The following is a 13320-nucleotide window of genomic DNA, read 5'->3' as shown; positions in this document are numbered from 1 at the left end:
AAGATAAACCAATAAAACACGAACCAAAATGTATTTTGACGTCTATACAGTGTTCCCTCGCTTATCGCGGTTAATGGGAACCGGGACCCCCCACAATAGCTGGATTTCCGTGAAGTAGGGGTGCCCCTTCAAAAATGCTTAAAGAAACGTATAATACGTGCACAAAAGCACCACCAAGCAAAAACATCATAGTAGTCCGGATGGAGGATCTTCTGCAGTTTTTTTGCACGTAAGAAACATCGTTATTGGGAGTTGTGAACATTGTTTTTTTGGGCCGTGAAGATACGCCTGTAAACAGCCATGACGTCATCAATGCCATTCCTGAACTCTCACCATGTTATTGACCATTTCTTTGATGCAATTACTAATTCTTATTGAATATTTTGTTTCCACCACTTGTAAAATGATGTAATTTATAATTTTAACTTAATATCTTTAAATTTTTTATTCTTTTTTTCCTGAAAAAAATCTGCAAAGCTCTGAGTCCGCGATAGCTGAAGCGCGAAGTAGCGAAGGAACACTGGAAATGAAATTCAAGAAAAAAATAAACCATATCTTGCATAAAAAATGTAAAAAACTCACTTACTTGTGCCAGCCATTGCTCGCTATCTTACCTAGGGATGACAAACTAGACAACTACGGACACACTTCCTGGTTGTACTGCTCACATGACTTCCTTTTCGAATTTGTCTACATGCAGGTACCACATTTTTGGAATGTACAATTCGGGAGACAATCCTTATACAAGATAAATTATAAAATTCAACAATTTTAAGGCAATTTTAAAAAGATATGACTTACAAGCGGAGGCGGCTTATATGCGAGAACATTTAAATACAACATAAAATCCATATAATTCAAGAAACATAACCCAAGTTGGATTCAATTTCTTTTAATTTAATTCATTAACGATGAATATTTTCAGAGTTTTTCCCCCACATATTTCATGTACATGAGAAATAAGAAATAGAGGGAAGAAAATATAGTGATACCATAAACCTCTTATTATTTTATTTAATTTTTTTTTTACAAAAAAAAACAATGTTAAATGTTATTTACAGCAGATTTGATTTTTATGTGCAGGAATTCTACTCCATATAAAATAAGGATAAGAGTGTATTATGGTTTATTAAGAGTAAACAATACACATTTTAATGCCGTTTTTTGTGACATTTTTTCATTTTGAAAATCCTCGCCAATTATCTCTTCATTTAAATAAAAAAAACATTTTTTCTAACTATTTTCATGATGAAAAATGATGTTTTATGCCACAAAAAATCTTGCATTAAAAAGAATACATGTTTACTTTTGAATTCCAGTGTATTTCTTATACTAATTTTCATTAGAACTAAATCACCCCTCAGATAAGCTGACAAACACGATTATTTTTGTAGCTATCATAAATCATATATCATAACTCCATGGTTAATACGACTTCAAAAAAAAAAAACACTGTTAGACCGTTTTAATGTTGAGTCACAATCAACACTTAATTGGCATCTAATTTAAAGAGTACATCTTCCAAAATGAAGACAAACACTGCTTACTAATTCACACCCGTTATGTGCAGTGCGCTGTAAAGTTTACAAAAATAAAGTGTAGAAAAAACACAAGATTATTAATCAATCAGAGCATTTGAGTTAGGTATATTCTTTAAAAATCTTAACATTATTATTATTTGTCAACCTCTACGTGATTGTTAGCTAAACGTAAGGTTGGCGTTAGCCTGTTAGCACAGTAATGTAGCAAAAAAAAAAAACCTTACAAAAACCATCTTAAATGAATTTGGCCTGACTTTTATTTTGGTGGTCTTTAATTAAAACCTAAACATTATTTGTCAACCTCTACGTGATGGTTAGCTAAATGTAAGGAAAGAATTAGCCTGTTAGCATGCTAATGTAGCAAAAATAATATTTAATTTGTCCTGACTTTTATTTTGGTGGTCTTTAATTAATACGTCATTCCCTTCTTTGGGGTCAAGTATTTGCTCAAAACCTAAACATTATTTGTCAACATTTACGTGATTGTTAGCTAAACGTAAGGAAAGCATTAGCCTGTTAGCATGCTAATATAGCAAAAAAAACTTACAAAAAACAACTTAAATGAATTTGGCCTGACTTTTATTTTGGTGGTCTTTAATTAAAACCTAAACATTATTTGTCAACCTCTAGGTGATTGTTAGCTAAACGTAAGGAAAGCATTAGCCTGTTAGCATGCTAATGTAGCAAAAAAAAAAAAAAAAACTTAAATGAATTTGGCCTGACTTTTATTTTGGTGATCTTTAATTACTACGGGGTCAGGTATTTGAGCAAAAACTAAACATTATTTGTCAACCTCTACATGATTGTTAGCTAAACGTAAGGAAAGCATTACCCTGTTAGCATGCTAAAGTATAAAAAAAAAAAAAAAAAAAACCTTAAATGAATTTGGCCTGACTTTTATTTTGGTGGTCTTTAATTAATACGTCATTCCCTTCTTTTGGGGTCGGGTAGCATTAGCCTGTTAGCATGCTAATGTAGCAAAAAAACTATCAAAAACCAACTTAAATGAATTTGGCCTGACTTTTATTTTGGTGATCTTTAATTAATACGTCATTCCCTTCTTTTGGGATCAGGTATTTGAGCAAAAACTAGCAAACAATAAACAATAGCAACGATTCTTTCCTCCCTCTGTCGAATAATGACAGCTTTTCCCATCATGGTCCTATAAAACTAGAACTCATTTTCAAAGCCGACATTAACGTTAGCATTTGACGTGAAAAATACTGCGAATTAGGGTCACAATCTCGTAGTCATTCGGTTCTACTTTTCTTGGGTTTTACCCCAAAATTAGTGTAAATAAACACCATTTCGGGGTTTGCTATTAAAGTGCGGCGTCTTTTCACGTTATTTCTTCAAAGCATAAGAAAAAGTTGACATAAAAAAGCGGGAAAATGCAAGTGAAAAGATTGACAATCATCATGATGGATGCTGGATGCTATTATTTTGGCGGGTAACCCACTAGTTTGACTGTGTCCCCACTAAGAAGACACATATCGTAATATAGTGTTCAATTCGGGTGTTTTTTGGTTTGATTTGAAAGCTTTTCTGTTATTTTTTTGGGTGGTGAATACAATGAAGCGTCGGTTATGAGTGTGATCCCCCGTTTTCAAACCTGCGAGCTTGATTCAAGTCGCTGGCGTTTTGGAGACGTTACTCCTGTCCAAAGCCTTCCGTTTCCTCGATGGCGAACATGAGCTTTTCCTTCATCTGTTCGTAGCTTTTGTAAGGTGGCAGGTCCAATCTGTTGAAACTGAATAAAGAGGATTCTTTTAAATATGGGAATAACCACACCCACTCAGATATCATTATATCTTTATATTTATACAGTGTTCCCTCGCTACTTCACGCTTCAGCTATCGCGGACTCAGGGCTTCGCAGATTTTTTTCAGGAAAAATAATAATAAAAAATGTAAAGATATTAAGTTAAAATTATAAATGACATCATTTTACAAGAGGTGGAAACAAAATATTCATTAAGAATTTGTAATTGCATCAAAAAAAGGCCAAAGAAATGGTCAATAACATGGTGAGAGTTCAGGAATGGCATTGATGACGTCATGGCTGTTTACAGGCGCATCTTCACCGCCCAAAAAAAACATTGTTCACAACTCCCAATAACGATGTTTCTTATGTGCAAAAAAACTGCAGAAGATCCTCCATCCGGACTACTATGATGTTTTTGCTTGGTGGTGCATTTGTGCACCTGTTACACGTTTCTTTAAGCATTTTTGAAGGGGCACGCCTACTTCACGGAAATGCAGCTATTGCGGTGGGGTCCGGTCCCCATTAACCGCGATAAGCGAGGGAACACTGTATATCACTTGAAAAGTCGGAGTGTACCAGATAGTGTGAGCTGATTTTTATCTTTATTAACGTGTCTATTGGATGGGGCCATTTAAAGCTTTTTACGGTAATTATCGTGAAATATTTTTTGTCAACGATAGTCCTAAAAGAAAAAAAAATATTAATAAAAATTTTAAAAAATCGATATAATTTGATCATTTAAAACTGCAATTCCACCACTGACCATCGCGGAGAATGGGGGCGCTAAAGAGGACAATGTTTGCAGTTCAAATTTGCTGAAGCGCTTTATCCTCACCATGGTCGCAGGGGGTGCTGGAGCCTATTTGAGCTGATCTCGGGTCAGAGGCGGGGAACATCCTGAATCGGTGGCCAGCCAATCGCAGGGTACAAGAAGACATACAACCAATCACTCTTAGCTAGGGCCAATTTAGAGTGTCCAATCAGCCTACCATGCATGTTTTTGCAATGTGGGAGGAAACCAAAGTACCCGGAGAAAACCCACACAGGCCCGGGTAGAGCATGCAATCTCTGAACTCACCACGTATGACTTCGGGGAAGCCAGTTTTCCTTTCCCACCTTCTCAATGCAGAACTTTTGGGGACCATTGCTCCCTGAAAAGTCAAGCACGGGGCATTATTGGGGTAAATTATCAACAATTTTGATACCCTTTTGCTTAATAAAGCCCCAAAAAAGTCCAAATGATTACCCATGAGATCAGCAAAGCCTCCAACCGGCAGTCGACAGGTACCAGTGACAAACTGAAGCAGCCTCATTCTCTTCTCATTATCCATCTCTTTTACGAACTGTAGGGGAAAAACCCGGGTAAAAAATGTATGGGTAAAAACATGGAGGTATGTTGAGTAAATAAGTTCTAGTAAAACTATTACATACTTCTTTGCTTTGACTGACACTTACATTTATTTAACAATGCGTTAAATAAAAGAATATTCGAAATGGATCCCGACTGTTTGGGTACATTGCTTGCTGACTCGCTATATTCATATAGTGAAAAGGTGGACAGATATGCCTATTCTACTCTACTCTTTATCTATGTTGAGGAGCTTTTTATGGCTTTTATTCCGACCTGCCAGAACCAGAGGATCTGCTTGGTGCCGGCATTATAGTGTCTGTAGATTGTATTTCTCTGCCAGTCTGTGAGGTCAATCTCCTGCATACCACACAACATCACCTGAACAAAAAAAAAAAAAAACAATTAGTAGATTAAAATAATTCAGTTAAATCAAAATCATAATATGACCATGTTTTATTTAGATACGGAATCACAAATAATGAAATGAGCGAACAATTTTTAGGGTGCTCGGACGTTTGGTCGCCGGTCTTTTGGTCGCCGGTCTTTTGGTCCCTTATGGTCGCCGGTCGAATGGTGACAGGTCAAAATTATATTCATGAGAGAGTTTAATATCTTAGAGAGACAGTTTAATATCTAAGAGAGAAGAGTTTAATATCTAAGAGAGAGTTTAATATCTTAGAGAGTTTAATATCTAAGAGAGTTTAATATCTAAGAGAGAGAGTTTAATATCTAAGTACTGTTTAATATCTAAGTACCTTTTAATATCTAAGTACTGTTTAATATCCAAGTAATGTTTAATATCTAAGTACTGTTTAATATCTAAGTACCATTTAATATCTAAGTACCGTTTAATATCGAAGTACTGTTTAAAATCTAAGTACCTTTTAATATCTAAGTACTGTTTAATATCTAAGTAATGTTTAATATCTAAGTACTGTTTGATATCTAAGTAGTTTAATATCTAAGTACCGTTTAATATCTAAGTACTGTTTAATATCTAAGTACTGTTTAATATCTAAGTACTGTTTAATATCTAAGTACCATTTAATATCTAAGTACCGTTTAATATCTAAGTACTGTTTAAAATCTAAGTACCTTTTAATATCTAAGTACTGTTTAATATCTAAGTAATGTTTAATATCTAAGTACTGTTTGATATCTAAGTAGTTTAATATCTAAGTACCGTTTAATATCTAAGTACTGTTTAATATCTAAGTACTGTTTAATATCTAAGTACCGTTTAATATCTAAGTACAGTTTAATATCTAAGTACCGTTTAATATCTAAGTACTGTTTAAAATCTAAGTACCTTTTAATATCTAAGTACTGTTTAATATCTAAGTAATGTTTAATATCTAAGTACTGTTTGATATCTAAGTAGTTTAATATCTAAGTACCGTTTAATATCTAAGTACTGTTTAATATCTAAGTACTGTTTAATATCTAAGTACCGTTTAATATCTAAGTACCGTTTAATATCTAAGTACTGTTTAAAATCTAAGTACCTTTTAATATCTAAGTACTGTTTAATATCTAAGTAATGTTTAATATCTAAGTACTGTTTAATATCTAAGTACCGTTTAATATCTAAGTACCGTTTAATATCTAAGTACTGTTTAAAATCTAAGTACCTTTTAATATCTAAGTACTGTTTAATATCTAAGTAATGTTTAATATCTAAGTACTGTTTGATATCTAAGTAGTTTAATATCTAAGTACCGTTTAATATCTAAGTACTGTTTAATATCTAAGTACTGTTTAATATTCAAGTACTGTTTAATATCTAAGATCGGTTTAATATCTAAGTACTGTTTGATATCCAAGTACTGTTTAATATCCATGTACTGTTTGATATCGAAGTACTGTTTAATATCTAAGTACTGTTTAGTATCTAAGTACTGTTTAATATCTAAGTACTGTTTAATATCTAAGTACTGTTTAATATCTAAGTACCTGATAAATATCTAAGTACTGTTTAATATCTAAGTACATTTGACCGGCGACCAAAAGACCGGAGACCAAAAGACCGGCGACCAAAAGACCGCCGACCAAAAGACCAGCAACCAAACGTCCGGTCACGATTTTTTAAATCCCAACATAATCTTTTGCCCACACCTCGAGCTCTTTGGCATCAAAATACTGCAGGTACTGTTGCGGGAGAACCTCATTGAAGCCTTCAAAAAACGCCTGAGTCTGTTCTTCCACTCCCCGAGACAACCTCCACTCTGCTACCAACCTGTCCCCAAAAAACAAAAATGTGTCGAGTCATTCGTTTGGTGTTCATTTCGATCAATATATTACGACAACATTGTGAAATATATTTGTATTCTTATATTTAGTCTTGCACCCTTTTCACTATGATGTATTAAAAGTTACTAGAATAGAATTTAGCTTACACCTATTGGTTAAAATGTGCACTACACCTTTTGCACTCCACCTCCTTCATTTGTATTAACGTCTCCCATTTTTATGACTTGTCTTATCTCTAATAAAACCAGGTTGTTTGTAGGGAGAAGCCAGGAATTCCAAACGGTCATTCAGGAAGATAGACCATCTTTCTGCTCTGGCTATCCTGGCTTTCCTCCTTCATATGAAGTGGTTTAAATTCTCATCACGACTGGCTGTGTGTTTCCTCTGCTCCGATATTATTGAATGTATATGGTCTTAAACCTGACAAACATAAGGCAGAACTTCTCAATGAGAAGATTTCAACCCTCACCTGATATACTCCTCTTTGTTCTCCTCTGTAACTTGGATGTCACCTCCGCCAGGTTTCAAGTCGTGGGTGGTGATTTCTCCCAAAATTTCTTTGTCCACGCAGAAAAACATTTCCAGGCCGCACTCTTCAATGTTGTTGTCCCTGCGAAAAACCGTTACACTTATTGAGACCTTTGACATTCCACCTATTAATATGTTTCAGCCACAACCATAACAGGTAAAAACACTATATTTTCATAGTTTTGCCCCTCTTTTACGCCCTTAAAACACATACTATGAAGACCCGAATAATAGTAGGCACTGGAATAATAGTAGGCAGTGGAAAATTCCAAAAATAATGTAAAATAATATTAATAGGCACGGGTTAATTAGTGTCTAAACAGATTCAATGCATAGAATTAAAGCTATGATGGAATATTTATTATAAAATCATAACAAGGACAATCATTATTATTTTAATCAACAGTTTACTAGTAGCATGAAACAAAATACAGTGTTCCCTCGCTTATCGCGGTTAATGGGGACCGGGACCCCCCGCAATAAGTGCATTTCCGCGAAGTAGGCGTACCCCTTTAAAAATGCTTAAAGAAAGGTGTAACACGTGCACAAAATAACCACCAAGCAAAAACATCATAGTAGTCCGGATGGAGGATCTTCTGCAGTTTTTTTGCACGTAAGAAACATCGTTATTGGGAGTTGTGAACATTGTTGTTTTTGGGCCTGTAAACGGCCATGACGTCATCAATGCCATTCCTGAACTCTCACCATGTTATTAACTATTTATTAGGCCTTTCTTTGATGCAATTACTAATTCTTATTGACAATTTTGTTTCCACCCCTTGTAAAATGATATAATTTATAATTTTAACTTAATATCTTTAAATTTTTTATTTATATTTTTTCCTGAAAAAAATCTGCAAAGCTCTGAGTCCGCGATAGCTGAAGCGCGAAGTAGCGAGGGAACACTGTATACCGTTTTATACATTTCTTATTTTTATTCTGTCTTAAAACACCCTTAAATTCTTCAGGGCCCATTAAAGAAAAAAATAATAAATTATCTCTCAAAAATAATTTGCCAAATTATATATATATATTTTTTTTAATCTTACTTGATCCAAATGAGGGAGTTGTAGAACTCCGGGTCGACTGACTCCAGATCTTTAAGAGCCAAAGGTTTATTCAGGATGCGTTTGTAAAACGGTAATGAGAAACCAGTGTCGATGAACTTGCTGTGAAAAAGTGCCTAAAAAAGGGAAGAAAATTGAGTTAAATTAGAATTCTTACCATCTCAAAGCTAAAAATAAGACAAATATCAACAAACCATGGCAATGAAGCGGCCAATGAACTTGAAATATTTCAGGTGGTCAGGATTAATGTAGGAGGCGGGGTTTATCTGGAGACAGTAGTTTTCTTTGCCGGCATATTCAAAGAGGCAGTACATGGGGTTCAGTACTTCGTGGGACAACAGGAAGAACCATTCCCTGTAAAACAAAGTTGAAACGACTTAGAACCAGACTATACATAAAAAAAATTGGGGATTTTAGAACACCAGACAATAATAAGTACTTTTTGCACGGCAACGCGCTCGTAACATAACATAAATAAATTTAAATGAACTTGTATTACGATGCAGACACACTCAAAAATAAGTTTAATCTAACCTTACACTAAACTTAATTCTAATTTTGTTTAATATTTTGATAACTTTCTTCTCCCGGGTTGGCTCTTTAAGCCCCGCCCCCACCCTGACTTTCAGATGCAACAATCAAGGGTTGTTTGCTTTTGTCTTCCCTTCAAAATATTCAGAAAATGATGCACGCAAATATCCTCACAATAGGATAACGCACGACCACTTGCCAACAAGAAGTAGTATATACTCCTCTCGTATTAGCGAACAAGCTTTGCCATTCGCACTGACTAACAGAAGAAAAAAACTGGAAAAATGCAATGCTCCGCCCAGTGCACGTAGATATCTGTTATACATAAAAGAGATGCGGCAAAAAAGACAGTGAGCTAAAATCATAAACAGCCTTTCATGTCTTGGCCAACTCGCTTTCTCATATCGCAAAATGTGTCTCATATCTCGATATAATTATTTGATCGAAATTTTACTCGTATCTCAAATTGCAACTGAACAACACTGAAAACAATGCAATGCTCCGCCCAGTGCTCATAGAGAAATTAAACGAGGGAGTTGTGACCAGAAAGACAGTGTCCATGATGTTCTTATGAGCTGTCTCTTGTGTCCTCTGTCTGCTCGTATATCAAAGTTTGTCTCGTATCTCAAGATAAATATTTTCCCGAAATTTTACTCTTATCTCAATTATTGCTCGTATGTCGAGGTACCACTGTACTTATGAAATGAAGGTACATCAACTGGAGATTCGTCCACTTGTTTGTGTTTCGTACTTGCCTTGCAACACCTCCATAGTCGAGGCCTTCTTCTCCAGGGAAAATAATCCAGAGCCTTCTCCGCAAATCCTGCGCGTTGAAGCTCATGATCTAAAATGTAAAAGTTTTTTGCAATGAGAAGTGCATTCATTCTCACTGACTATTTCAGAGGTGTCAAACATACGGCCCGCGGGCCGAATCCGGCCCGTCTGGTGGTTTGGTACGGCCCGGGGAAGAAAGCTGCACTGTATAAAAAAAATATGAATTTTCTTTAAAATGTGTAGTTCTTGTATTATCAGCTAGGGGGCGCAGTGTTTTAGTACGTGCAGACAACATGAATTGACATTTATTTCTCTTCTATGTTATTCTCTTGTTCATAATATATTGTTCATAATGTAGAAGGAAAATTCTGTTAATAAACATTTTGATAATTGACTATTGTATTAGTGACTAATACAAAGGGAAAAAAGTGGGCTTATTGTTAGTTTTATGTCATTTTACAATGAGTTTACTTGTCGGGCCCGCTTGATCTCAAATTAAACTGTATTCGGCCCGCAGACCAAAGTTTGACACCCCTGGACTATTTCATGAATATTCTTCACTCTATCAAGTCTTATATTTACAGCAGCATGATTATAACCATGGATGTTATTGGCACTAAAAATGGCGAGTTGCATTCGTAAAAGTCATATTTTTTTTACACGGATTTTGCCTGTTTTAATATCCACTGTTGCCAGGCAGATTTTGGGCCATTTGATGGATGTTGTTCGCCTTACCTGCTGGAAGGAGTCTTCAAAAAGAGTTTTTCTCGACACGTTAATCTTGATGTGTTGAGGCATTGACAGTTGCTGAAAAGTTAGATAAAAATGTGATCAAAATAATTGTGGTTAATATTTGTATATAGTATTTTAATTCTTTGAGAAAGAGGCAAACTATGTGAATTCAATCATACAAAACTAACTTATCCTAACCCATTTCCACCACATTTTTTTCTCCCCAAGATGGCGCCGTCATGCGGAAGCCAGTGGCAGTAGCTGAGTCCACTCTTATTTATTTTTCGTGTTTTACAGCCCTTCTACCTTTTTCTAAATGACATTTTAATATTTCTTAATACATTCCTTTTTACTTTACTTTGTACTTTATACTTTTTATTGATTTAGTGATGAGTTTGGTAATTCTTTCGTCCTTTTTTTCTGTTTATGTTTCATATGTACTATTAACGGATGCACTTTTTTATATGTTTCGTATCTTGTGCTGACACGGCCCATCTGTCAAAATTTTAAGGTCAATATGGCCCCCGGGCCCAAAAGTTTGCCCACCCCTGGTCTAGTATGTGTCATCGTTTATCTTCAACCTATATAACGGACTATAGATGGAATTTAGTACAGTAATCCCTCGAATATCGCGTTTAACGTAGACCAGTCATGTCCGTGACTCAGTAGGGTCACTCCTTTAACTAATTTTTCTTTAGTGCTGAGTCCTAGTAGCAAGTGTGTCTTCCACTAACGAGTTTCAGCTTTGATTTTCATTTTTATGAACTTTAAAAAAATATTAATAACAAAATATTTTACATAATTGCAAAAAAAATCACAAAGTAGTGAATTTGCGATAATCAAGGGTTTACTGTATATATATAGGTTCATTAACATGAATATAAATATGTTCATTAATATGTACTGTACCTTACTAAATAAAATAATAATAAATTCAAACTCACATTCAATAATCAGCTAACTAATTCAATTCTTTACATACCTGGCACCAGAATCTGAAGTACTGTACTTTGGCTTTAAAGTCTCTAACATAGGTAATCTGAGGCCCATTTTCACTGGAAATAAAACAAGTAAATAAGTGAATATTAGTAAGAGTTGAACATATGTCAAATTGTTGCTTAAGTATACGTAATAGTGATTCTTATCACAAGCATTCCCAGTTCACAAAACCTGTTTTTCGACATCGAAACCAGACAACTGTCACCACCGCGTGATGTGATACAATAGTAATGCTGTAGTTATGGGTGTGCGTCATCTAAGGTGTTTCCTTAAAGTAAATGTTGAAAAAATAACAAAAAAGGGTGATCCTTTGCCTTTGTTTTTAAAATCTACAGTGTTCCCTCGGTTATCGCGGTGGGGACCGGGACCACCTGCGATAAGTGAATTTCCGCCAAGTAGGGATTCCCCTTCAAAAATGCTTAATTTGAATTTAATTAAAAAAAACAACATTTTTTTACACTTTATTTTTTTTACATTTTTTATTTTTTTTACATTTTTTTATTTTTATTTTTTTAATTTTTTTTAAAACATTTTTTACCCATCCTGTATACAGTACACCAAATAGAATACGGATAGAGAGAATGAAATTCATGTTATAACAAAAAAACTGTAAAATATGTTGTTTCAATGTAACATTTGTATTTTTTTTCCAAAACAAATCCGCGAAGCTCTGAGTCCGCGGTAGCTGAACCGCGAAGTAGTGAGGGAACACTGTACAGTGTTCCCTCACTACTTTGCAAATATTGCAAATATTACATTGAGACAACATATTTTACAGTTTTTCTTTGTTATAACTTAAATTTCACTCTCTCTACCTGTATTCTATATGGTGTACTGTATACAGGGGGGTAAAAAATATATATAAATACAGTGTTCCCCCACTACTTTGCGGTTCAGCTATCGCGGACTCAGAGCTTCGCAGATTTTTTTTGGAAAAAAAAAAATACAAATACAAATATTACATTGAAACAACATTTTACAGTTTTTTTTGTCATAACATGAATTTCACTCTCTCTACCCATATTCTATATGGTGTACTGTGTACAGGGGGTAGACATTTTTTTTTATTAAAAAACAAAAAATTTAAAAACAATTTAAAAAAATATATATATTTTTGGAATTAAATTCAAATTAAGCATTTTTGAAGGGGCATCCCTACTTCGCGGAAAATCACTTATCGCGGGTGGTCCCGGTCCCCATTAACCGCGATAACCGAGGGAACACTGTATTATGAAATACTGTTTGTATATTTTTTTTTAAATGCCTTGTATAGTCCAATAAATTACATATGTGGTATTTATCTATAACAGCTCCTAACAGTCTTCTGGGAAGGAACTGTTAAATATAATCTAAAACAGTTTTTTGGTTGGCACCTTATCACATTGGTGTACAGTGTTCCCTCGCTTATCGCGGTTAATGGGGACCGGGACCCCCCGCAATAGCTGCGTTTCTGCGAAGTAGGCGTGCCCCTTAAAAAATGCTTAAAGAAACGTGTAATACGTGCACAAAAGCACCACCAGGCAAAAACATCATAGTAGTCCGGATGGAGGATCTTCTGCAGTTTTTTTGCACGTAAGAAACATCGTTATTGGGAGATGTATACATTGTTTTTTTGGGCGGTGAAGATGCGTCTGTAAACAGCCATGACGTCATCAATGCCATTCCTGAACTCTCACCATGTTATTGACCATTTCTTTGATGCAATAAATAATTCTTACTGAATATTTTGTTTCCACCTCTTGTAAAATGATGTAATTTATAATTCTAACTTAATATCTTTAAA

General features: G+C 34.8%; 1 protein-coding gene across 1 annotated transcript in view; it reads right to left on the bottom strand.

Moving 5' to 3' along the window:
• Positions 1 to 876: 876 nt before the first annotated feature.
• Positions 877 to 13320, bottom strand: part of itchb (itchy E3 ubiquitin protein ligase b) — a 25653-nt gene continuing 13209 nt past the window's right edge. The window contains exons 13-23 of the mRNA XM_077717367.1: positions 11521 to 11593; positions 10542 to 10613; positions 9788 to 9876; positions 8696 to 8855; positions 8484 to 8617; positions 7376 to 7516; positions 6772 to 6892; positions 4930 to 5034; positions 4552 to 4648; positions 4384 to 4456; positions 877 to 3291 (exon numbers count right to left, since the gene is read on the bottom strand). Of these exons, the coding sequence (XP_077573493.1) occupies positions 3192 to 3291; positions 4384 to 4456; positions 4552 to 4648; positions 4930 to 5034; positions 6772 to 6892; positions 7376 to 7516; positions 8484 to 8617; positions 8696 to 8855; positions 9788 to 9876; positions 10542 to 10613; positions 11521 to 11593 (1165 nt within the window). The 3' untranslated portion in view covers positions 877 to 3191. The remainder of the gene's footprint in view (positions 3292 to 4383; positions 4457 to 4551; positions 4649 to 4929; positions 5035 to 6771; positions 6893 to 7375; positions 7517 to 8483; positions 8618 to 8695; positions 8856 to 9787; positions 9877 to 10541; positions 10614 to 11520; positions 11594 to 13320) is intronic.

The sequence above is a fragment of the Stigmatopora nigra genome, chromosome 1 (genome assembly GCF_051989575.1).
Source record: "Stigmatopora nigra isolate UIUO_SnigA chromosome 1, RoL_Snig_1.1, whole genome shotgun sequence".
Taxonomy (NCBI): domain Eukaryota; kingdom Metazoa; phylum Chordata; class Actinopteri; order Syngnathiformes; family Syngnathidae; genus Stigmatopora; species Stigmatopora nigra.
The sequence above is the reverse complement of the archived record's forward strand: the minus strand, read 5'-3'. Positions and strand labels throughout refer to the sequence as shown.